This window comes from Poecilia reticulata, chromosome 23, assembly GCF_904066995.2.
Source record: "Poecilia reticulata chromosome 23, P_reticulata-male-v2, whole genome shotgun sequence".
Classification (NCBI taxonomy): Eukaryota; Metazoa; Chordata; class Actinopteri; order Cyprinodontiformes; family Poeciliidae; genus Poecilia; species Poecilia reticulata.
In genome coordinates, this window is record NC_088852.1 from 17,582,361 (window position 1) to 17,608,585 (window position 26,225).

The 26,225-nt window shown below is 40.3% G+C and overlaps 2 protein-coding genes across 4 annotated transcripts in view; both read right to left on the reverse strand.

Moving 5' to 3' along the window:
* Positions 1 to 1,525: 1,525 nt before the first annotated feature.
* Positions 1,526 to 8,023, reverse strand: cbll1 (Cbl proto-oncogene-like 1, E3 ubiquitin protein ligase). Of its 2 annotated transcripts, none has more exons than XM_008401499.2 (6): positions 7,905 to 8,023; positions 6,013 to 6,177; positions 3,983 to 4,089; positions 3,816 to 3,899; positions 2,855 to 2,928; positions 1,526 to 2,763 (listed from the first exon to the last, which is right to left on the reverse strand). In XM_008401499.2, exons 1-6 carry the CDS (start codon positions 7,915 to 7,917, stop codon positions 1,779 to 1,781), a joined length of 1,428 nt encoding a protein of 475 aa, XP_008399721.2. In that variant the 5' UTR covers positions 7,918 to 8,023; the 3' UTR covers positions 1,526 to 1,778. The 2 variants fall into 2 exon arrangements, with proteins under 2 accessions (XP_008399721.2, XP_008399720.2); XM_008401498.2 differs by having other exon boundaries at positions 6,013 to 6,180; positions 7,905 to 7,988.
* Positions 8,024 to 10,078: 2,055 nt separating this feature from the next.
* The window catches only part of scube1 (signal peptide, CUB domain, EGF-like 1), a 94,379-nt gene continuing 78,232 nt past the window's right edge, over positions 10,079 to 26,225 (reverse strand). For both annotated transcript variants that reach the window (XM_008401500.3, XM_008401501.3), the window contains 11 exons: positions 25,958 to 26,002; positions 24,351 to 24,467; positions 24,097 to 24,255; positions 23,790 to 23,993; positions 23,550 to 23,711; positions 22,119 to 22,286; positions 20,710 to 20,871; positions 20,388 to 20,585; positions 18,886 to 19,038; positions 18,687 to 18,766; positions 10,079 to 18,596 (listed from right to left, as the gene is read on the reverse strand). In XM_008401500.3, the coding sequence (XP_008399722.2) occupies positions 18,444 to 18,596; positions 18,687 to 18,766; positions 18,886 to 19,038; positions 20,388 to 20,585; positions 20,710 to 20,871; positions 22,119 to 22,286; positions 23,550 to 23,711; positions 23,790 to 23,993; positions 24,097 to 24,255; positions 24,351 to 24,467; positions 25,958 to 26,002 (1,601 nt within the window). In that variant the 3' untranslated portion in view covers positions 10,079 to 18,443. The remainder of the gene's footprint in view (positions 18,597 to 18,686; positions 18,767 to 18,885; positions 19,039 to 20,387; positions 20,586 to 20,709; positions 20,872 to 22,118; positions 22,287 to 23,549; positions 23,712 to 23,789; positions 23,994 to 24,096; positions 24,256 to 24,350; positions 24,468 to 25,957; positions 26,003 to 26,225) is intronic.

Sequence of the window (26,225 nt, forward strand, 5' to 3'; positions counted from 1 at the left end):
TGTGTTAATTATTGAACAGAGCGCAGACAACGACCACATCGTGATGGGACTGATGACGGATTTCAGATTAGAGGTTTTGGCCAAAGGTTCTTCAAAGGATCTTTAGCGTTTTGCCGGAGTTTGACTTTTCAGAAACGTTCACTGGAATCACGGTGACTTCCAGTCAATGGCTGTTACTGCTGTACATTTGGTATTTCACTGGTCATTATAAATAATTTGTATTTTTTTGTATTATTCACTGCAATAAAGTTTGAATTTTAGGTGTCAAATGATACCTAGAAAAATGTGAATTATTTTGGGTTATTTAACCTTTACTATCCCAGGTAAAATTTTTCATTTTCAACAAGAACCTGTTCAGGAAGAACGAAACCAAAAAATATATCCATCCATTTTCTTACACCCTTGTCCCTCAGTGGGGTCAGGAGGGTTGCTGGTGCCCATCTCCAGCTAACGTTCCGGGCGAGAGGTGGGGTCACCCTGGACAGGTCGCCAGTCTGTCATAGGGCAACACAGAGACACACAGGACAAACAACCATACACACACACACACACTCACACCTAGGGGCCATTTGGAGAAACCAATTAACCTGACAGTCATGTTTTTGTACTCTGGGAGGAAAGCGGAGTACCTGGAGAAAACCCACCATGCACAGGGAGAACATGCAAACTCCATGCAGAAAGACCGGGGCTGGGAATCGAACCCAGAACCTTCTTGCTGCAAGGCAACAGCTCTACCAACTGCTCCACTGTGCAGTCATCCAAAAATACAATCATATTCATATCATTCATATCGTCTAAATATGCTGAATACACACAAGTCAACTGTTTTTAAAAGCAGGTGCACTTTTCACATAATATGGATCTTACTGACTCAGTGAAAGTTGATATTGAACGTATTGAGTTTTGGTTTTTGCAATTTGTTCCAGCAAAATGAAACGTTGGGTTACTTAACGTAATCCCTGGTTCTTTGATAACAGAGTAGAACCTAATTTATTAAGTGTAAAATGTGTTTCTGTAAATGGAGTGAGCCAAGGTAGGACGGGTTTTGTGTATATATTTTTACGTATTTCTATCAGTTTATTCATCTGCATGAATGGAGTGATTGCCACAAGATCACAAATATCACATATTAGTCATGGAGTAATTGTGTTAAAATAGGGCTAGATTAAAAATCTCCAGTTTAATTTTTTTATTTCACTTTTTCTTAAAAAGAAATTACAAATGAAAATATTTTCTACATTTTCTAAAACTTTGTTATTTCAATCATCCCTTCTATGAGTGGAGCTGTAAAACACGCTTATAAAACAAGATGGCTGCCCTGGGTGTGGTGACATCATCCAACTATGAAAACTGAATGATTGAATTATGAAAAACTAAATCCAGATTGTCTTAAAATCAAATCTTCAAAAAAAGTTATCAATAAAATGTATTTATCACCCAGCACTATGTTTAAATATTAAACTAATGAACCTAATACAGGAGACGATTTCATTAAATTACCATCAAACAAACGGGAGAAAACATCTGCTGTTGAAAATTTATTGAATTGTTTTAACATCAGTTAATGTAGGTGACATCAGTCGACATATATACAGATTTTTAACGTCATTAAAAAACTGAAGTCCATCTTTTGTCAGGGTCTATAATCTGTTCAGTGTGGAGCTGAGCTCAGCGTGTGGAACAGATTCCTCCCGTCACCCGGAGCCTCACTAACATCACTCACACTAGCTATGAAAATGAAATGACACTGACTGTTACCCTGGCAACCAGCTGGCAGCTTACTGGTAGTACGGCCTGTAGCGGCTCTGGTCTGGGTGGTGTGGCCCTGGCATCTGACCCTGGGGCGGGGGCCCCTGCATCCGGGGCGGCGGTCCTCTGGGGGCGGGCCACATGCCGGGGCTCAGGCCCCCCGGCTGGCTGAAGGGGGGGCTCAGGGTGCCCTGGTCCTCAGAGAACTGCTGCATGGAGGAGGGATTATAGTGATGTGGTGGGGGGGCGTTAACAGGAGGGCCGCTGTGCTGCGGTGGAGGTCCTGGAGGCGGGTGGTTGATATAGGGGGGGATCTGGCCCATGATGTGCCCAGGTGGGGGGGTTATGGGCGGGGGAGCTGCTGACATGGGCGGTGGGGGGGCCTGGTTGTACACCATGTGTGGGGTCCCAGAGGCCTGGGCAGGATGCTGCATGGGGTGGCTGATGGGCGGCGGAGGAGGAGGAGGCGGGCCAAAGTTATGCTGCGGTGGCGCCATCATGTGGTGGGAGTGCGACACCACAGGTGGCTGACCGGGGTAGTCCCCGGGATGGTGGTGGGGGGGCTGGCCGGGGCCGGGCCCTGCGGGGTGGGGGTCCCGGGATGACGAATCATCATGGATGGGCACCGTGATGAGGTTGCTGTGTTTGCGGGTGGTTACCGTGGAGATGCGGAAGGTCTCAGGCCCCAGAGGGGATGGCGGCGGAGGGCCGTCGTGGGGGCTGGGCGGCGGCGGCTGGCTGTAGGGCGGCAGTGGCGCCGGCAGGTGGACGTGGCTCTTGGGGATGTGGGGCGGCGGCACACGGAAGCGCTCCGGCACGTCGGGCGGTGGCAGGTGGACGGGGTCCTGGCGAGACGACTTGGCCCTCATGTGGCGGTGGTTGACGTGCGCCTGCAGGTCGCGCTGGGACAGGTAGGTGCGTTTACAACTCGACACGATGCTGCACATGAAGAGCGAGCCACGCTGGCACTGCTCGATGCGCTGCACCGGCTCTGTGCAGTTGTACATGTTAAGCCTGGGAACACACACACACACACACACAGCAGACATGACCAAGGGAACTCAGAACAGGGACTGGACTCATCTGTCAGGAAACAGCGCCTCACCCTGGACACATCTTCTCTCCTTTCTTCTCGTGCAGCAGAGCGCAGTCGTAGCAGAAGACATGTTTACAGGGGATCTGAGAGGTTAGAGAGGAGAGTCACAACTGAAAACAACTCATTCATTTCAATCTTTCAAAAAATATAACTGTTATTAACCCCAGAGTGGTTGATTTTAAATGGTTTTTACTATTCAGACTCCTGCTACCAAGTCTAACAATAAAAAGTTGACTGGACAATACGGCTGAAAGACTTACACCAGTGTTCCATATCAGTCGATGTAGAGAATTATTTAATGTTTTTTGGTTTTATATATTTGAAATACTGACAACCCTGACCATCCTCTTCAGTCAGAGGCTTCTTCAACTGCACCGTAGTACAGACTGCTGCAGGAGACGTTACCTGCCCACAGCTGTTATTGCTATGTACAATGACTGAAGAATTTTGAATTCGATGACATTTAATTTCCCTTTATGATCAATAAAGTATTATCAAATTTGAATGATCTCTCCTGGACGCCCTCATGTGAATGGAGCATCCAGTTTTTACTCAGTTCTGTTTTTTATTTTCAATCAGTTTTGAGGCACAGTGGTGAAACCTTACTCAATTGACGCCGCTCACCATGCTAAGCTCATTGCGAGTTGTTGAGCAACTAAAACCTTTCCTCTACCTACACCCCCCCCCGGATGCTGCACAGTTCTGGATCGGAAATACCTTATCAAAGCAACCGAGCTAGGGGCTGTTGTCAAGGCAACTGGGGCAAGCTTATTGCCTCCATGTGACTCGAAAAAGTTGCAGTAAATCAGGGAAAAGGAGCCCAGGCCATTTACCCAGGCAGAAATGTGGGAACTGTATCACTTTGATACAATAACTTAGATACAATAACGAACGGATGAATCTGACGTTTCAACAAAACGACTGAACCAAAATGAGTCTTTGATCCCATTCTCATCTTTATATTGCATACCATCCGTCCGTACAGCTGAATGGGGAGACCACATTTGTCACAGAAGTGAATCGGGACTCCATCTCTTTCACCGATCAAGTTCAACTGTTGGCAAAGTAAAAATGTGAAAATGAGCTTTAGTATCAAACAACAGGATCAATGCAATAACTGGTCTACAGGCAACGCACCTTATAGTCCCAAAAAAGCGGCTGTGGAAATCTCCTCTGACTCCCGAACACATCGCCAGCTTTAGTGCAACAGTCAAAGCGCTCCTCTTGCTTGAAGTTGAATTTATCTGGCAGATTTTAGAGAGACAGTATGAAGCAGGGCTGACAGACTGGAAGATCTTTAGAGTCGCAGACCAGGAGCAAAAATATTCCATGGCAGATGTATAAATATTCACATGGAGTTGAACAACATTCAAAAACAATGACAGAAAAAGTTAATGATTCCTGAGAAGACAAATAAATAAATAGATTTGTCTTGACATTACAATCATTGAAGTATCAGCTACACTCTGTATTTCAAAGAGGTACCAGGTTGTTCATGACTCTCCAACAAGCCATCCAATCAGATGGCCAGCATCTATAAAGGTCTCCACACAATAAAATGTTGTAATTTTGGTCCACATAATGTACCGTATTTTCCGCACTATAAGGCGCATCGGATTATAAGGCGCATAGAATAGACGCTACAGTTAGAGATGCCACCTGTCCCTTTGGTCCGTATTCTATGGACCAAAGGGACATTATTACACAATGTGGATGTGTAATAACAAAGTAGTCCCCGAGTACTTTATATAGTAGGCTGCCCCAGTTATTGTTTCACTCAGGGTGTTGGTGTTGCGATATTGTGCCCGACTGCTTTCTGGGTAACACAGACCAACCGACACACTGACGCCGCAGTCTCTGTCTCTCTCCCCCCTCCCCTGGTTTTAAATGTATAGTATGGGGGCTGGTCCCTTGGTAACCTTAGTCGAAACACCCCGGATGAATATCTAAAGCCACTTTGTTAACATAAAGAATGTCAACAAAACAGTCCGACTCCGGTCGGCGAGGAGAGCCTTCCGCGACTGGGCCGGGCGATGGTCACCCTTCTCCGTTCACGCACAGCATGTTTGTGGAGAACGTGGTGCTAAATGACCTGCAGACGACCTGATTGGTCGATAGGTCAGTCAAACCTTATTAACAAACCAGCGTTCTGACAACTAGCCCAGCATGCACAGAGCGCTTCTTCTTCTACGGGCGAAAATGAAGTCGGCGGCTGCTTACCGTAGTAGCTAGACCTGTTGTGGCTCAATATTGGTCCATATATAAGGCACACTTGATTATAAGGCGCACTGTCGGCTTTTGAGGAAATTGAAGGTTTTTAGGTGCGCCTTATAGTGCGGAAAATACGGTAAATCAGAACGGCAAGAAACATTTTACGAGCCAATTATCAAAAAGTCGTATCAAAACAGAGAAGAAGTGAGCAAATTTTAGCGTAGCATCTCAGCCAACAGCTGGTGCCAACAAACCAATCTCTAAACTCTGCCCAGTTAAAGGCAATCTTCACAGTTTTTATAATCAGATATTGTGAGATTAGGATAAGTTTGAAAATATTATCCAAAGAGGGTTTCTACTCAGGTTTTTAAGCAAAACTTCCATCCATTTCCAGACTGAAATTTCCAAAGGATGGAACGAAGAAAGGAATGTAGGAAGAGACAACATTAGACATTGAAACAGATTATAAAGTCTCTAAAATCTGATTTTTCAATCATCCATATTTATCCTGGCATTGTAAATACGGAATTAAAATGTTGCATGTTTTCAGACCTCTCAAAAATGTGCAGAAACCTTTATTACACATAAAACCTTTTCCATTCACAATCATAACCCCAGGTCACTAATGGCATGTGGCTCACCAACAGACGACTGGTCTAAGAAACAATTCAATAAAAACTGCATTCATCTATGGTGACAACAATCAAACGGTGCAGATGATTTTTTGCACTTTTACAAAGTAAACTTCCCAACTCGTTCAAATCTTGAACTTAAATGCACAACAATTTGAAATCTTTTCATTCATCTCCGCTGAAACTATTAAATCAGACATAATAGCATTCTCAATAAACAAATGTTACAATTCTCGACCCGTGGTCTGTGTTAAAACTCAACGGTTTACAGGGCGCCCCGAGCGGCTGCAGAGTTGGCTCATGCCTTGGGCCGGCTCTGCTTACCGTCCTCTCCAGGTTCGGGTTTACAGGGCCTGATGCCGGGTCTCTGGATGCGGGGCGGAGGTTTGCTCCTGAGGGGCGGCTTGGACAGCAGCTTAATGGGAATCCGTCTGCGAACGTCCAGGTCACTCAGACTCCCCGAGCCGTCGCCGCCTGGGAGGTCATTTTCTGCTGATGATGAAGGAAAAGAAGATGAACAGAAAGAAACAAAACCGTACAAACAAGATTCTGGGTATATGACTGTCAAAACTGTAAGATTCAAACAATAACAAAAAGATTTTGGTTATACAAGATGAGGAGAAATAGAAGAAAATAAGCAAATATCACAACTGATTGGCAAGGCAATATTTTTGATATATTCTTACTATGTCAATTTTATCTCATGTCATGCAGTCCTAGAAAAAACGTCTTCATTCAAAATGCAACAGGCCTTCTGAAGGACAGCAGGCAGACATTCCTGACACCTGCTGTCTTTTTCAGTAAACACTCAGAGCTAGCACTGCAGCTCACGCCAATGACAACACTCTTTGGTGTGGAAGTTGTTCCTGAGTGAAGATGACTCAGCTTTTTTTCCAGCATAAGTGAGGTTTAATAATGACTTCAATTCATTTTAGTGTCCTGAGCACTAAAATAAATTAGCGCTGAATGTCTAAGAAGCTTCTAGAAAGGAAATTGTTTTTTCAATCCACAGTTAAAATGTTGTGTAATCACATTATCTTTGTTTAAAGAAAGATAGAGAAATATTTGGTACCTACAGAGATTTAACACACATTATGTGAAATCAACTCTGCTCCCAATATGAATTTAGATAAAAAAGGATTCTTTGTAGTCGAGTTGCAAAAAAAATATTGGAATCCATGAAGTATTTTTGAATTTAAATCGAATGCTTTTGTTATCTAACATAACAGTACATTTTAGTAAAAAATAAAACACAGGCGTTTATTTGTAATTATTTTTTATACCTCTTTGCAATTATGTGCTACTTTGTGTTTGTTCTAATCTCAAATTGGTGTGAACTTTAAGGATTATGTGATCATATAAAAATAAAAGTAGCTTGTTTATAAATTACAACGGTAGTGTAAAAATATTACTTATTATTATACAACTGTATCCGAATAGTAACACTCTATAAAATGTTACCAATAGATTACCAATTTTATAATAATGGTTAAAATTAGAACAAACATGCAAGACCACTAGAGTACAATAATTGTACAGTGGATTAATACGCTTGATAGCTGTGTTAGGTCCATCTTATTTATGTCAACATTCATTTTAAAAGCACTTTATCCTTGTTTTTAATCGGGCATCAATGTAACTACCCCAGCCGCTTGGAACAACTACCGCATAGGTTACCAATTGATTCCTGACACCGACAGGTTCACATAGTGTTACATTATAACCACAGAAAACAGACAAATCGAAATGATTTTACTGTGTAATACAAATAACACGACTCAACAATAGTGCAGGGGACGAGTTAACTTAACGTAGAGCATTAGCCGCATTTGCTAACATTGGTCAGGTAGCATTAGCGGCCTAACGCTGTACGAACCAATTTAACTCCAACTATCGTGTGAACATAAATCACCAATGTGAGGAGTGGTGATTAAACAACGCGCTGTCTATTATAACAGAAAACTATATAGGCCGTCAGTCTGAACGCTATCTGTGCGTCAGTATAATGATGCACTTTGCATGACTATGTCTCTAAGCATTTTTAGCTTCCTGTAACTACAACAGAGCACTAAGAGGCAACGATACGTCTCAGGAAAGCCATTTCTTAAATGGTGGTTTGTTTTAGCCCAAAAATGCACTACAGAGAAATAAAACGGTTGAAATAAAGACAAAAAACAAACTTTGTTAATAGCGGCTCGGGCTAGCAGTTTGCTTACCGCCTTGGTCCATGATCCAACTAGTGAACGCAATGCATTATGGGATATGGACGACTGGCGGAAAGGAAATGGAATGGAAGGAAGGACAAAAAAATATATAAAAGTAATTTTTATTTAGATGCAAAATATGTAACAATATGTGGTAAATAACACTGCCGGTTTACGGAAATTCTTTTTAAAGAAATGTAGTACGGTCAATAAAGTATACAAACTGAGACAGAAATAAAACAATAAATAAAATAATCAAAACAAATAAAAGTATGGGGAACAAAACAATATATAAAGACATCAATAATGAAGCTGCACTTCACCAAACAGAATCATATTAAGGATATCCACACCTACATATTTTGACGAATTAATGGGAATACCGTATGCTGCCACAAGATGGCAGTCATGCACAGCAAACCACCCGCAGTTCCGCAGGTTTGATGTAAATCCAGGTCATTTTGGAAAACCAAACAATGACCTGGGTGGCTTTTTAACCTCTTCAGCATATTGAAAATTGATAGTTTAGCATAATCTCTTTTTTGGCTGATAATTGTAAAGCTGTCATAAACAGTTCACAATCACTAACTGAACTTTTATTGAAGAACAGAAAACAAGAAGAGAAAGGAAATGATCTGTGTCTTGTCTTGCTTGTTAAACTGGGAGTTGTGCCACCACACAGAGCTGCTTGAGCTGTGAACCATTGTCTTTCTGAACTTTTGGTTGTGTAACATTTATTGGTTCAAGGGATGAATGCAGCCAACATTTTCCGGAGCCTCTTTCCTGGCATAAAACAAACAATCTGGATTTCAAAGCAGGGGAGACAGAAGAGTGGTCAGAAAGCAGAGCGTCAGATACGATTCAATCGCTGGTGAGATCTTTGTGTAGTCAGGGATGAGCAAAAAGTCTGTCTTAAACCTGCTTGAATCGTCTGAGCAATTTGTAAATCATCAAAGTTTTGATGGTTATGGGGATTTTAAGAAATATCTTTTCAGTTACATTATAAGATGTTATTGTTTATTGAAATTTTACAGAATGATGTAGAAGTAAATCAAGAATCCAAGCAAAACACTGAAGGACAAATAAGATGTCTAATATGCATACTCACATGAATGTTTGCTTAGAATATATAAATGGCAAAATTCTTCTGAAATAATAGAAGCTACCTTATGAAAAAATAAACGGAGGTATGGCTGGTCTTCAGACAAGTTGGACCTCAGCTGAGGAAGCAGTCTGAGTCTTTTTGGGTCAGAATATTTTCTATCCTAGTTTTTAGTGGTGAAAATAAATTGATATGAAAGTAAAATTCAGACGAAATAGAAATTTGCATACCAAACCAACTAACTGATCTGATCAAAAGGTGGAATGTTTGTCAAAGATTATCTGTTGGATGTTCTATGAGAACAATGTGAAACACAACTTTTCACAGTTTTCATTGTTAATCGGGGGCCATTAAATACCCAGGAACATTAGCTTTTAAATAAAAATGAATAAATAAATAAAATCTATGAAAGAATTTAACAGCCAGAGCTAAGAAATAAATTCCAGTGCAGTATCTCTTTATAAAGAGAAACATTCTTGTGATTATCAGAAATATGTTCTTGTTTAAACAGGAAAGTAAAATGTTGGCACCCAACATGTCAGAGAGTTGTCCAGAAGAAACAGAGTCAGAGGAACAATTAAAAAAAAGGGTTGTAATCTGTCATCAGTATGGATTTTTGCACTGTAAAAACACAAAATTTTACCAAGCATTTTTGTCTAATTTCTAACTCAAATATCTTATTATGCTTGAAAAAAGACAAAACTAACTAAAGTAACTTTTCAGCAAGACATAGGGGCTTGTTTAGAATCAATAATTCTTGAATATTGATAAAACATACTAATTCCTTTCTTGTTTTCTATATTTGTTTTTAACTTGAAGGGTATTTCTTTTGCTATGTATATATCATCGAAATGAGAAAATTATTTGCGATAGCAAGATATGAAACCGATTTGTTTACAACAAAAAAAAATGCACTGCATCTCATTGTAATGGTAAACAATCTATTTCCCAGCTCTGGCAGTTTTATGTTTCCATATTAATCATCATAAATTTTATTTGGCGACGTGGAAAAAAAAAAAAAAACATACATATTTTCAGCCGTAGATGGAGCTCTGAAGATTTCACACAAAGTCACGACAACATCTTGGCTGTTTATTCTGCTACTGTTTATTGGACTTGTTCAGTACTGGAGTTTCACGGAGCAAACAACGGCCACAACACTGTGTTACAGTTTCTCTCTTTGGGTACAACCAACTAACACAAAGTTCAAATTATTCTTATACAAAAAGGGACTAAAGTAGACATGGACTGTTTTTCTCTTTTCACAGAAACACCACCCGGTCAACACACACACCGCACATAACCTCACGACTCTCATCCATGCAACATGCACACGCCCATCCAGGGTGGGATACATTCTCCAATTTATTGAGTTATTTTGGACATTTCTTGATCCCATTTTTTTCCACCACTTTCCATGAAACGGTGCTCATCCTTACAACAGAAAGATGATTATCAGTTTGCAGCTGCTTTGTTAGCAAGACCTGGAGCAGGAACTTATACCAAGCACTTACATTACATTTCTAAGTTACATTACCTAACGGAGAAATTATCAGCCAGTGATAGAAAAATGACTTTGGATTTGGTATATAGATATATTTGTATTTTTTTGCTAAAATTCCATATTTTGGATTTCAAGCCAAAACTAAGACCAGAAAGTCCACACTCAGTTCCCGTGTGGAACCATAGTTGTGGTTCTGAATGTTTCAGACGATTAACTTTAACAGTTTCCCATGACCACAAAGTGTTTTGCAAAGCCCAAGCTTTCAGATTAATTTCCTACCTTCCAGTCATCAGCTTTGCTTTGGTACGCTCAGTAACAACTGGCAGAGTCTTAAAAGTCCATCATTCCTCTTTGTGCGTGTGTGTGTGGGTTCTGAACTCGAATTCAGATCATCATTAATTAAAATGGGTTTTTTTGTGGACAAATGCAGGAATTCTGGTCGGGTGGTATGTGCCAAACAGTCAATCAAGGTATTTGGTTGTGAAACCTGGACTGAAACGAGCGGGTGGAGGCCAGGGCTTTGAGAAAGTAACCAGAGTAACGAGAGCAACAGAGCATACACACACTGGGGTGTTTGTCTTCATTCCCCCCAAAATATTCACTGCATACGTTCCTTGTAGGGTTGGAACTCGGGGTGTAACAATACATTCAGCTCACAAGACGTGACGCACGGTCAACGAGTCAAGTCTACGTTTGGCGTCCCTCCCAATGCCAAAAGAAAAAGTAGAATCCTGCTTTTTGTCATTTCACAAACAGAGCAAAACGTTGATAGTGTTTTATTAGATCTGTGTTGGGATTAGAACTGTCCTGTTGAGCTTTGATTAATACAATAACTTCAGATTTTAAAGCATGGACAGTTAAATGTAATTCAAATTCCTTCAAAATTCATAATTTCTCTTCACTGAAGCTGTGAGTCACATGTTAACTCCAGCGCCTTTCCTACTCTGCTTCACAAAAACACTAAAGACATCTTATTTCTTGTCTTTAAAAAAAAGACAAAAATATTAAAGATAATATCACAAATTGTGTTTCATGTAGTCGGTAAGCAGTCTGAAGTAAGTTTTTCATTTTCCAACTGCAGATTTGAAGCTGCATTAACAATTTAAAATGACTAAGAGCCTCAATCAGACACAAGCAACATTTAGCGCACTCTCTTCAAAACAATAACTGGGTTTATTTTACTTCTATGGATCTGTTCTGGCCATAGTCTTCCTGCACAGTTCTCATCTCCTGCCAGGACTCCGCCTGGGATTTGTCCCATAGAGAGGGATTTCTGTGGCAGAATTTCAACCGGGCCAATCAGAGAACAGAAGAAGTTGTGAACGATGACATTGAATAAATGTAATCAATAAGCAACAGTATGTTTTTCAGTTTATTTTGTTATTGTACATTGTGATTTAAAACAAGCCAACATCTGTATTCTGTGCACATGACTCACAGACCTCGACATAAAAAAAAACATCTTGTTTTGCTGTTTGTTTTTGTGGGGGATTTTATTCCCCCTTTAAAATAAATTAAAACAAACCTAACATTTGGCTTCTTTCTTTTTCCTGTTTTTACCAAGCGTACACCAAACCGCAGCCCAGAAACCATGGTATGTGCCCAGCAGTGATGCTAGTATTGTTACACCCCTGATACGTTTGTCTTCCAGTCCTATTAAGTACAAGCCACAATTGTCTCCGGAAGCTCCGACCCAAAGGTCCATGTAAAGGACTGGGACTGGGACTGGGAAGGCTGCTGAATCTGTCAAAGCACTAGTTTGATTTCATGAGGTTAGCGCTGAGGGTTCTGAAGAATTTGATCTTTGGCGATTACTGCGTGACTCTTAATATTGCCATGTGGGAGAGGTAAGAACCTCGAGGCATTTCCACTCAGTTTGCCATGTTTACAGACGGGACAGTGTCAGTATGGCTGAATTTAGTGAGGAAATAAACCTCTGAACTTTAACTGGAAAAACAAGCAAATCTGTTGGGACCAAAATATGATAAAATGATGGTAAAATATGACAAATAAAAACTCCTCTGGCCTAGTTGCATAGGTGTGAACATTTTGGAGCTAACACTTTGCTAAAGCACCTCATCATCCAATTCCTCAGCCGATATAAATGATGAAGAAATGTGAGGAACCTGAAGTAAAGTTCCCTGATTTTTGCCAATTTTCCAGTCAGTTTGTAGAAAATGATAAAAATGTTAAATTACATTCGCACAGTATTATTTACTTTGGAGTTAAAAGGTAATCATCACCTTGCAATTTTCTGCTAATTTTTTTTCTTGTTTCCAAAACTATTTCGGTCAATAGACCAGATTTCATTGATTCATTACAGCGAGTCATTCAGGCTGTGAAACAGCAACGTCTCCTCGTTTGTGACCCTCAGGATGATTTAGTGACGCCCTGGACCAGAATTCAAGAATGCTGTGAGTTTAGTTTACCAGCCCAGGTGGTTGATGCAGATACATGTTTGGGAAAATGTTAGGCACCAATTTACACCAACACGAGGCCTTTCAAAAAATATACAGATATATTAAAGTCTTTAGAAAAAAGCAAGATTCAACTCAAAGAATTACTTTTTCATCAACCAGGTGTTTTGAAAATACACACACGCACACACACGCATACGTACACACTATCAAAATTAGACGAAGATAATCAACCTGAACATTTTGGGATATTGTATACTGTTATTGTTTTTTGACCAGGCAAATTCTGTGAAACCGTTTTTGCAGCTATACAATAATTTACAGATTCCTTTTCTGGCTAAGTCAGACAGCTTTGCTTGATTCATTCAAATATTGCATGTTTAGCTTATTGTTGAGCTCAGGTAAAATGAAGCAAAACCTTTTTATACTTTTAATAAAAAATAAAAATAACGTTGAACATTTTTGTGGCCCCTGATTACTTTCAACTTGACATATTTGGCCACAATGTCAACAGGTTTGGACACAACCGGTGTACAGATTTCTATCGCCATTTTCTTTTAAAACATATTTTTCTTTCAACAGATTTGTTTGGATTATAAAGTGTAAACTTGAATTTTTGAGTTATTTGTTTCTTTTGAATATCCCTGCTTGGTATTTTATCAGATGTTTGGAGACATCTGTTAAAATGAGCCACAGATAGAACAAAACTGGTCATTGCTACCAACACAAACTGTAATGATGGCAAAAGAGTGACATATCTAGTGATAGGACCGTGTTTCAGTATATTTAGCTTACTAAATGGGAAAGAGACATTTTCCATAGTATCCATACAGTCATGGGAAAAACCTAAGTACACATTTGATGTTTCTGTATTTCAAAGGGAAGCAACTTTCAGCCATTGCCAATCAAAAACACTTAACTGACCAATAGTAAGTACGTCAACTTCTACTAACAGAGGAGCTTTGGCAGATAGATAGCCTGGAGCGTACGGTCTGTGTTTACATGGAGCCGTGATGGAAAGGCATCAGAATAACTTTAGGGAAGCCACCGCCACCACTTGTAAATCAAAGGAGGACTGTAAGGGCAGGCAAGGACCGTCATTCAGCCACGAGAAGGATTACTCACAAGTGGAAAACATTTAGGAGCGTTTTCAGTCTTCCTAGGGACTCAAGGGTCTCAGTTAGCAAATGAAATGCTACCGTTCATGGAGACACAGCTGGACCACAGGATCTTTCCATGTTTTGTACCCCAAACTATCGTAGAGTCCAATTCAAAGTCATCTGTCTGATAGTTAGGCTAGACTAAGCTAAGATAGACTAAGCTAATTAGACAGACGAGATGAGTTTAGCTGTGTGACCACATGATCTGTTTTTTTGGGAGACCAGATAAATACCCAGAGTGGAAAAATAAAAAAATGCTGGTTTCATGTTTCAGTGTGTACATATGAGCTGTGTCTCATTTGATACGATGACGACGTAGCTCTATCTCTCTATGTATCCCGAATGCACCTTTCTTTCACCAATAAACATGGTGCCGTTCGGTGTTGTTTGGTGTTCTTTGCATCGTTCTGTGACACTGTTACATCACCACCCACTGGCCCGGCAGAGGTACTATAGCGTCTTCTGTTGTGCTGGATCCGACTGTGTGGATGAGCATTTTTTTTCCTCAATCGCTTATGAAAATTGACCATGTTTGTAATGACACAATTCCCCTACAATGGTACGACAGATTGATTAAACAATACCGAAGACAACATCTAATCACGATTGCAACTAATGGTGTTTCAACAAGTATTTAGTTTTTCCTACAAATGTATAGTCTGTGGCTGAGTGGAAGCTGTGTTAGCTAGCAAGCATTCAGGTGCTAAAGACAAGGGAGCTAGCATAACAGGAAACACAGCTATCATACTTATAACCACCATATGTGGTACACTTGAAAACAACACAAAAAAGCTAACACAAAAAATATTACTGTTTTTTTCTCCCCAACATGTCAAAGTAGAAAATTCAAGTGCAATTAATGTTCCAAATATTAGTTAAGTCACATACATTTCTCTCTAAAGTAACACTTTGTCGCTTCTAGGTAGTTTATCTCTTGTTATATATTTATTTTTCATAAAAAGAAAAAACAAATCTGTGTTATCTGTTCATGTGCTAAGATGGATGAAGCACAGGCTAAGGCGGAATTGTTGGGGTGTAATTAATTTGTCACATTTAAGTACTTTAAGCGCATAGATCTGCTCATCAGCCCAGCAAAGTAATGAATGCTGTATGAATACACCTGTGCACTCTCTTTGTGGGTCAGTTCATAATGACACATCATGACTCTATGACTGGATATGCCTGTGCATTGTTCAGACATATCCCAATGTTCGGTAACAACATGACAACATAACAGAAGACAGAGCAAAGCATTGCTAATACTAAACGAACGTTGAGGAGTTGGGGGAAAATGTAAGAAAATAAAGATTAATGGACACAGCAGCAGCTGATATTGGTTAGCTAATAGAAGCCTGTTGTTATTACTATTAATCCAGTATTAATATTATTCTATTAGAACCACTCTATAATAAAACAGACTGTATAATGAAAGCTTAATTACATATTTCAAAGAGGCTGTGACAATGCTTAAAGGGATAGCTTGGATCTTTTTGAAGGTATTGCAAATATTATTATTCTTACCCATGGTAGGTACAGTAATAAGAATATGTCATATTGCAGTGAGTTTGAAAAAAAAAAGGAACTAAGTAAGAGTAATAGCTAGCCAGATGGAGCGCATGTTTAAGCTCTTTAAAAATATTCATGTCTCATTGAGTGCAACGCCATATTAGTGGAGATTAACCCTTTCACACTTTCTTTGTTATGTCTAACAATCTATGGAACTGAAGTTACATAGGATCAAACTGCATCAATCCACCAAATCAGCTGATCATATGTTAGCAAGACTAATAATTACCCCAAAACTACAACACCTGGAAGAGCACAGGACTGTACTGATTCAGCACCGATGTGAGATCTAAAATGTTTAAATGTGTTTTGGAGAAAATCCATTGAGAAATTCAAATATAAAGGATTTTAAATTATTAGAATTAACCGTAAGATTTAAAGGGATCTGCAAATTCACTTTGTAATATCCAAATAACACAGACACAATTTGATGCTATGCACAAGTACGACTCAGTAGGTAATAACCACTTATCTATGATTACCATTTAGCTCAGCTAGTTAGACTTGGGCCCCTCTCCCAGGAGTAAATGGATGTAGAACAGACGGATAAATAGCAGCTAATGAAGCAAACTAATACAGCATCAGTCTGAAACAACTTACTTAAACTTTAGAGTACTTGGATAGAAGTAGTCCGGCTTACTAAACAGCAACAAACCAAACAATGGTCTTTTTGGAAATGTAGACTTTTAGTATTGACTTCTGTAATGTTTAAATCAATAGTTTCAATTTGAGTTGTTGCCTCACAGATGTTCCAGAGCTGGAAGCCTTCTAGAAAAGAGAGAATTCACAAAGAAACACAGTCTCCATTACTTGCTGCGATTTGTACAGACTAACTGGATTCACAAAGCAGTTTGCACTAAATACATGAAAGTGATTGAAGAAATGATCCCTTTTTATCTTAGCAGGCAGTTATCTCTCAAGGCTCAAGTACAATGGATGCAGAATGGATCAAAGGGAAAAGTTGACTATTTTATCATTTCAATTAAAGGAGAACTCCAGGTTGTGACCTGACAAGACATAGCTTTAGCAACATTTGACTGGAGGAACAATGTCACAGTGGTGTTTTTCACATCAAGATGTTATAGTAAAAAAAAAAAAAAAAGAATTATGCATTCCTTTAATTGATTCATTTGATGATGGTAATATTTTATATGTAATCCATGCAAATATACTACAAATGTATTGTAACTATAAATGTGAGAATAAGAAAGAAAGGCTTGTGTGTAAATACAACTTGCCAGTTTTTACCTTAATAAAAATAAAAAGAGCAGATATTTCAGTATTCAAGGGTACCAAACAGTTTGCTCTGGTTGCAAATTAGAGAAATATACGTAAATATGAGCAGGTTTTGCCTTAAATGCATGCATAATGGCTCAACTAAATGTGTGTAAACTGCTTCAGTGCAGGGAGATGATCAGCATCTCCCCGTCGCTGATCAAACAGATCTGATTTTGCAGAATTAAAGGGACACACATACTCTTGCTTGCAAGCATTTAGCATTTGTAAATGTTTTTCTTTCGTTTTCCACCAACTCATTGCAATCTGACATCCGTCTACTCCAGGAAAACCGTTACTTTTCTCACAGAATGTCATTTCAAAAATCCAAGCTATCCCTTCTCAGTGACTTCACAACTGCACATCCTTTCAATGTGACATCTTTAGCCATGAGCACCTTCCATAGCATAAACACTGGACATGGAAGAAACAACTAGCATGACTGCAATGGATGAAACTATCATTATTTGCAGAAACCTAAAGGTGGTCATAAAAACATATTTATGATCCAGACAATGCTACAGGTTATATTTTACACATTTTGGACCATTGATTCTTTTGCTTGCACTTCAGAATTATGTGCTTCTCTTAGATTTTTACATAACATCCTGACAAACTAAAATGAAGGGCAGGGGGTGTGAATACTTTTGCAAAGAACTGCCTTTAGTCAAATCTTTTTTCCCCTAAAATAACGCTTTCTCACCAATGTGGTTGAGACATGGCAGTTTGAAATGATGAAGTATAATATAATAGTTATACTAGTGTAAATCAACACCTTCTTTACAAAATTCTTGACCACCAATTTCCTTTTGTCTCCAGCTTATGTAGGCTAGTATATCGAGTAAATTGCTGTAAGTGTTGTTTCTATTGGACAATCATTTTTAGCTAGTTAGCTAGCGAGCTAGCTAAACTAACTAGCCAGCAATCTAGCTAGCAAGCTAGCTTGATCACACTATCAGCTCAAAATAAGCGCATAAATTAATCAACAGTTTATGTTTATCAGCATTTGAGGAATAAAGATACTTTTAGACATAGTAAAATGATCTTACTAAGATCAGCTATTGAGTTCACTATCACAACATTTAGCATCATTAACACTGTGCTTTCCATCTGTAGGGCATTCATTAAAACTATAGATGTTTTTACATTGGTGTATTCAGGGTTATAACTCTCTTTGCTGAAATATAAGGAACAAATATATTACAAAATTAAATACTAATGCAAATTTCTACAACACAATAATTACTGGCCTCCAAAAACCTATACTTGTCAAACTTTGGATGTTTAAGTGTACAGTTACTATAAAGGGTGGGGTTTACAGTTCTGTATTCAAGACGTTGAAAGGCATCATGTGACAACAGAGATTGAGGACAGGTACAGAAAATCTGGATTTTTCGCCACAAATTGGGCGAAATCCTGAATGCGGGCAGAAGATGATCAGGGATTCAGTGTTACATGTAGGTCGGAGGGTCTGGAGTGACGCAGGATCACAAGGGTCTAACAAGAAAGTGCAAGAAGATTTTCAGTCTAGCTGTATGGTCGCAGGAACCTGGTCACTTTGGACCGCAGCAGCTTGATGAAGGAGCGAGGGAACATCTCTTTGGACTCTGCACTCGTGTACTTAAAGTAATTCTGGGGGTGGGCGAGTACGTCAAACAGGGCTTTTATTAACTTCTTGTCCTGTCAAACAAAAGAGGCATAAACCATAAAAACTGCTGCACATAGAAGGTTAGACAATACAAGGAGAGTTTTGCATCATCTTTTCAGTACCTTGAGTATCTCCTGGTGGTTCTCAGATGCATAAAGTCTACCATCTCGCACTATGTCTTCTATCAGCTGCTGGTAATCCTCTGCAACATGAAAGAATCAAAGCGAAACAGGTCAAATAGAGGCTTTACCTGCTGAGTTGAGGTAGAAAGAAAACCAAATGATGTTAAAGCCAACGATGCTAAAGTGGCTACAAACTCACCGTCATAGGTGACATATGGAACTTGGAAGCCTTTGCCACTGTTCCCCTCGTTTGACTTAAACTGAATCCAAAGTCTGCGAGAGCGAGAGGTAAAGGCTATGGGTCTCTCATACGTCTGACACGTCTCGTAGGTTGTGATGGAAGTGGGCACAGCTGGAGGAACAGCACAGAAACATTAAAGTATGTGGGCTTTTGTCACACTAGCCTTTTTACAAAACACCTTGAGCTGGGATATAGATTCTTTGTCCCAGTATCTGATTTTTCTGAAAAGGACCAAGAGGGTATCTGTAGTTGAAGTGCTAGATGCCAACCAAGGCGGGTACAATCCAGGGTTGCATGGCATAAGTTCACATTGTGCAATTTCAAAAGTCCTTCAGGACTTCAACGGGACCCAGACTGTATGATTTGTTATCACAACAGAATCGTATCAAAAAGGTCCAACATAAGGTCAGTATACCAACAGATGGACATTGGCTAGCCTACAGAGTAAAGGAATAAGTTAAAACATGAATGTGTTGTTGAACACAGCTATCCTCAACCCAAAAACTACTTACCAGAAAATAAATGCAGTTTTTCTTTTGTTTGGTCCTTGTGAGATAAGATATCTAAATAGGAAAATATTTGAGTCTTAACTTGCAGGAATCTGTTTCAAGTGAATCATTTGAGTTTGATGTGGTCCCAGTTGAGTCAATCTATCCAGTTTATGTCCAGCTTGAGGACCCATATGATCTGGGTTAGGAAACTTGATCTTGTGATTCCCAACTCAGAATGACAACCAGGCATATCAACATCTTATGGATGTTACTATGAGTGTTATGTTCCATGCTATTAGGGTAATCATACACTGAAAAGAGCGAGAAGATGATGAAGAAAAGGAGACAGCTGTGGAAGCGCTTATAGCTAGGCAGAAGAGCTGAGCTACTAACTGTCACTACTTGATGTTAGTCATAGGTTGCCTTCAGTTGTTAGGCTAAATCTGCAATAGGTGTGCTGATTTCACCACAGACCACTAATGTAAACTCACAACCAGAGATTTTCTTATGATTCTTTCAAGACGAAACATTGTCAAAGACGGCCAGTAATCACACAGTGTGAACTCAACTCTTTGTAAGTGTGTTTTGGCTTTCCAGTTCGAGGATGGACTGTGCCACCAGATGGTATTTTCCAGCATTGGAGACACAAAAACGAGCAACACTGGGATAGATTGAAACATTGGACAGGTTGTTCTGGAGTGTGCCAAGACAGGGTCACTGAACTTTAGCCAAGGAAAGTCAAGGTGATGCAAGTAAGTCAGACATTATTGATGAGGCATCCCATGCTACATGCGGCGCCATGCCTCATTTGGTTCTGCAATGCTGGTTTGATTTTTGAATGCTTGCATGTGTGCAGGACATCACCTTCTGATGAAACTGTTTTGTTTCATCAGAATAAATTGTTTGACCTGAGTTTGTAAAGATGTGAATCGACTTTTTATTGCATTCTTTAACTGTTTCTCTATTTACCACTCTTTCTCATGACCAGCACGTCTCCACACTCATCTTCAATGGGAAGGAAGATCTCTGGCACCACTATGAGGATCCGTCTTTTGTGCGGTGGGATTATGGTCCAGACACAGTCCACATTTGATGGGTAATCTCCAGGGTAGTTGGGAGACTCGATGTAGCCGGTATAATCTCCCAGTTCCCCTCCGCACATCTGGTCTGAAGGGAGATTTAATCAAAACAACTTTGAAGTAGTACTTATTCTAGTACTGTGATGTAAAGAACAAAACACCTAGACTCTTATGAACATTATTTAAAACATAAGTCTTAGATAAAACATTACTTTTGCAGTGAGACACATTGGTGGCACCGTCAAAGTCGGTCGTGGTGTTCCCAGGACAGTTGATGCAGTAGTTCTGGCCAAACTCGGACTGGTATGTCCCCGCTGGGCAGCGGATGCAACGGTGGGTACTGGAGTTGTAATAGTGTCCAGGAGCGCAGTGTACTGAAAAATCAATGACAGTCAGATACATAAGCATCAGACCATACAGGTCAGGAAAAACATTCTGAACACCTGCCAAAGCAACCCTGACCCTGAAGGTGTACTGTACGTTCTCAAAGCAAAATGTTATCCGTCGATGCTTTTAGTCAGGTTTGTGCAACCAGGAATCGAACTCAGCCCCTCTTTCGTCAACAGTTACTTTCTAGAACAGTTGCTGACAATTAACCGTGTGCGTCATCAGCTCAAAGTTCCCCCGATTCCCTGGAACTCAATGAACCCGACATCAAAGACTGGACCTCAGTGCGTGTCCAGCTTGTGCTGAAGCAGAAAGGCATTCCACTGAGCAACAAATCAACCTTGCACCCCATCAAATACATAAACAAACTCCTACCTTCCTGTTGTTCCATGTCATGTCCTTCATTGTACTCTTCATGCTCATACTTTCACTGAGAACCAACTTTATCCTCACGTTCTGCATAAAGCCTACACCCTTTTTGGTTAGACTTTTTCTTTTTTTTCATAATCTAAAGCAAAGATGCCAACATTCCTAAGACCCACTTCCTTCAACAACATCTCCATCGCCATGTCCCAGAGATGGAAATTTGTTATCCAAATCAAATTCAATTAAAAAAATACTTAATTTATCCCAAAGGGATATGAAATGCAGTCGAAACTCTTATCATTCATGTATTTTCAGAGACACTATAGTTAGTTATGAGATGATTTTAAGATTATTTAAAGTCTTTTTATTTGATTTTATTCTAATTTGTATATGCTCCCTCCACCATGTTTCTTGGAGTGGTTTCTGATTCTTTCTGTGTTGCTTTTTTGTGACAAATATATTTTGGAAATGGCCCAAAGGTTCAACCTTGATTTCTTTAGCACATCAGAGATTCTCCCGTCAGGTTTTTTGAGGTTTTATTCAGGTATTTATTGCAGAAAAACAGGATTGTGTTTTGCAAACTCACTAATTAGGCCAGACATGTGGAGTCTACAGGAGATTGTTGTCACATGCTTTCATATTTTCTCTGGAACTCCTTTGTTTGTTTTTATGTTTTAATTGCACCTGATAAAAGATGGAAGACGCTTTGAAATTATTCTTTGTGGTTTAATTTTCCACATCCTAATGACTGGACAGAGGAGAAAGTGTTTATTGTTCCCACTGTCTACAAACATCCACCAGGGAGGAAACATGCAGTTTTCTATCAAATCTAAATGTAAAGAAGGACGAACACAGAACAAAGCCTGACCTTTGGCCTCACAGTCCCTGAAGGTGACAGAAGCTTCATATTTCGTCATGATGCCTCCTCCACATGGGAAGCACAGAACCCGACCTGGTTCTGGCTGGTAGGAGCCCAGAGGACAGAGCTGGCAGGGCCGGAAGCCGTCAGTGGAAAACTGACCAGCAGGACACTGACCTGCAGACAAAACAAAACAAAACCCCGTTTTACAGTCAATCTTCCTGATTGGAAGTTGGGATGGATTTAGAAATTTTTCAAATCACTGGGTGTCACACTTGAGCAGCACCAAGTCAAGCAGCTGGAGCAGGAGCCCGGAACATGTGGCTCCGGGGCCACATGTCATGCTTTAGACCCTGTAGTGTGGCTCTTAGTAACTTTGCAAAAATAATTAAAAAAAAAGTGCATTCTCTATACAATCTGAACATCTAATTGAAGAAAACATATTAAACCTAAAAACAAAAACAAAATTGTTGGTTTACTTAATTTACAAATTAAATAAAAATTCCTGTAGATGTTATAATAGGAAACATCTATAAGAATATTTCAATTTTAAAGAGACATGTTTTGAGGCGATCAGGGGTGTCCAAAGTCGGTCCTCGACGGCCGGCGTCCTGCATGTTTCAGTTCTCTCCCTAGTGGTTGTAACAACCTCCTCAGCAAGTCAGTGTTATGCTTAGGCCTCTAATGAGCCATCATTTGATGCAGGTGTGCTAAACCAGGGAGAGAACTAAAACATGCAGGAGGTCGGCCCTCGAGGACCAACTTTGGACACTCTGATCTAAACAAATGCTGGAATAAATGGTTCTTATGGTTGGAAAGGTTGCCGGCAACTGAAGTAGAGCAATACCTGGATGTTAAACATCTAGTTGCCTGATTGTAGCTTCTTCTCTTCAGTTCAGTTTATTTATGTTGTACAAAATAGAAAAATGATCTCCTGGCACATAATGCCTTGTGGAAGTATTCAAACCCCTTGAACCTTTTCAGATATTAAAAAGTTATGGGGGACCAAAATTGCAACATTTATTCCATTTTCAGCTGCTGTGGTTTCACAGTGAGCTGTGTCAAACAAACCAAACCCTTTGAAAAGCCTGTTCCCCTCCTCGCCTGTGGGGGCGCTGCAGGAAAAAAACACTGAAGGAAACTACACGAAAATCTTCAGGAAATGGAAACAAAAATGGGGTGGCGTCAGATTTTAGCGGTTGTAGGATTTCTCTTTTGATTTGGTCCTGCTAGTGCTGACTAACAAGTTTATTTTGGTTGTGTTTACCCAGAATTCCCTGCTCTATGGTCCACCTTCTGCTTTTGATCTGCTTAGTGTTCACATATGCATTCAAACAGCATCAGAGTTCACTTCTGATGCTGTTTGACACTGAACACACTGCTCCTGTTTCAGTAGAATGAAAATTTCTAATGAAAATGTTGTCGAGACAATGAGGTTACCTCCACACTGAGACACGTTCTTGGCACCAGCGATGCCCTGTCCTTCAGTGCTGGGACACGGCTCACAGGACAGCTGTCCCTCCATGTCCTGGTATGTTCCAGGAAGACACTGAACACACTGCTCCTGCTCACCACTGTAAAATGTCCCTGCACCACAACTCACTGTGGGTGAAAAGCACACAGTTTAATTCTCACCAAGCCACGGCAATGTCAAGACAGCTCCACGAAGTCCAGACCCACCGCACTTCCCGTCCTGGAAGACCTGACCAGTGCTGCAGGTATCGGCTCCCTCTGGGATCCTGGACGGTTTCTGGGCCACTTCGTACTCAGTTCCAGAGAACTGGATGTAGAACTGCTGCTTGTTGATGGACTTCCTCAGTGTCCGCATGGCAACCTGGAGCTTCTGCCTCATCTTTTCCCGCACACAGTCGATGTTGCATGAGTCTGAGGTAAAAACGTTCAACTTAAGCGTGTCTTGAGCCAAACAACTGTATGTTTACAGTTTAATTCTGGCAGATTGTGAGAGAACTAAAAGAGACAACAGCACCTGAAGCTTCCTCCTCCTTCATCTCCATCTCAAACTCTGCTGTGATGAGGGAAACCTCTTTGGACGGGGACTTGCGTCCTCTGCGCCGCTTCTTTGATGAGTCACACTTGAGGTTGACGAACGTTACCTGGCAGTCATCGGTGCAGGGGAACTGCCCTCCTGTCAGAGTGAAAGCAGAAATCACGAGGATGAAAATCGACTCTGACGTGATTTCTGCAACAGCGCACCTGAAAGTGAGCAGAGATGTTCTTTACCTTGGATGTTCTGCCTGGAGGAGTCCTTGTGTTTCTCCTTGCTGCGTGGGCTCAGGTGACACTTGGCGTCTTTAATCTTAAACTTGGCCTTCTGCTTGATGGGCGGGGCCAGCGGATCTGCATTCATCCACATCAAAAACGAACACAAGGAGTGCTTAATGTCAGACCTGTGAAGACTTCCTATCAAAGGATTTGTGATCAGCGCAAATACATTTCTGCACAATCAGAGAACGATCATTATTTCCGATGAGGTTGAGTTTCTTTCCCACTTTTTGGGCAGTGGTTCCTGAAGGTGAGTTCAGGAACCATCTGACCCAACTCTGGGTCTTGAAGAATGGCTCCTTCATATGGTCTCCAGCAATCAAATTTGATTTAAAAACCATCAACAATGGCACATTTATTGCTTCGAAGCTTTAAAAAGTTTACTACTAATTATTAACAAGAACTGGGTGTACAAGCTAGGATTTTCTATGTCTTCTGCCAAATTTGCAAAGTTCCAAACTATACAGAACAGATTGGAACACAAAGTGTGACTCAATGACCAGAATAACGGTCTTACTGGAGAGTGGTGAATTTGATTGCAGCTTCAACATTTGTTGTCTGTAATCCATGTTGTAGCTGAATTAGCAGTTTGCTTAAGGTCCATTTGGATGACGCAGTTCTGTTTTTGATTGTTTCCATGCTCATGCAGTAGAGACAGACACTCAGCGCATCCAGCAGGATGGATCTCCACACACAGTTTTGTCACAGCCCGGTCTTATGTTGAAGTATTATTAAAGATGTATGTTATATAATCTTCACACACTCAAAAAAATAAAGAGTTCAAGTACACTATTAAAAGGGATTTGGGTCAGGGGTTAGATGGCTATAGACTAGGGGTGTACTGATAAATCAGCCCCGATTTCCTTTAGTTTGGGACATTAGCAATCTGCCGATACTTAGGTGTGAAACCAATCTTTATCATCAATCTTATCTACTTCCGCAAATGTCTAAAAATCAAACTTTGTCCTTTGTTCTCCGGCAGACTGACAGAGCCGCCCACCAGGTCATGTCTGAATGTGTGTGGTTAACTACAGTCACCCCACCGTGGCTAACTCCGATACATTTTTCAGACAAAATGTAAAAAGAATCGGTATTGGCCAAAATCAGAATGGACAGGTCTGACTTTTTAAGGATCAGCGATGAACCAGAAACTGCAATCGCTGCATCCCTACACTAGTGATACCGTCTCCATGGAAATAAAACATATTTACACAACTAATGCTGACAGTGCAGGTATAAAAACCTATGACCAAATCAGAGCACACCTTCTGACTGCCTAATCTGGTTCTGCTGACAAATATTATTCATAAGGAGAGAAACCACAGGTGCAGCACCAGGCCACTACCACCACAGCACAGATCAGCCGTGGTGGTGGCAGCATCATGCTGTGGGGATGCTTTTCTTCAGCAGGGACAGGGAAGCTGATCAGAGTCGATGGAGTATCGAGATGATTACAAGGCAGTAATTCAAGATATTAAGGTTTGTGATCATAATGTGAAAGACTTTCGCAAAACACCTTAGGACCTGGATTTAATGCAACAGTACAACATGTTTAGGAGCATTACCAGGCTGGATGGGAACTCCACAGCTTAATGTGTAGTTCTCCGAGTCTGCAAGGAAGAAACACAAACGTTAGATTTTAGTTAAAGAAAGAGGAATAATCATGATGAGAGTTTAGGGTTTACGTAATGTTAGGGGGTGATTGGTGTTGTTAAAACAAGTTTCATCCCTAATTTGTGCAAAAACAGACAGAGCCCAAAGGCTGACATGTTTCCATCTGACCTTAACCTTGATTGTTAAATGAAAGCTGAAAATAAAAGAGTTATTAATGAT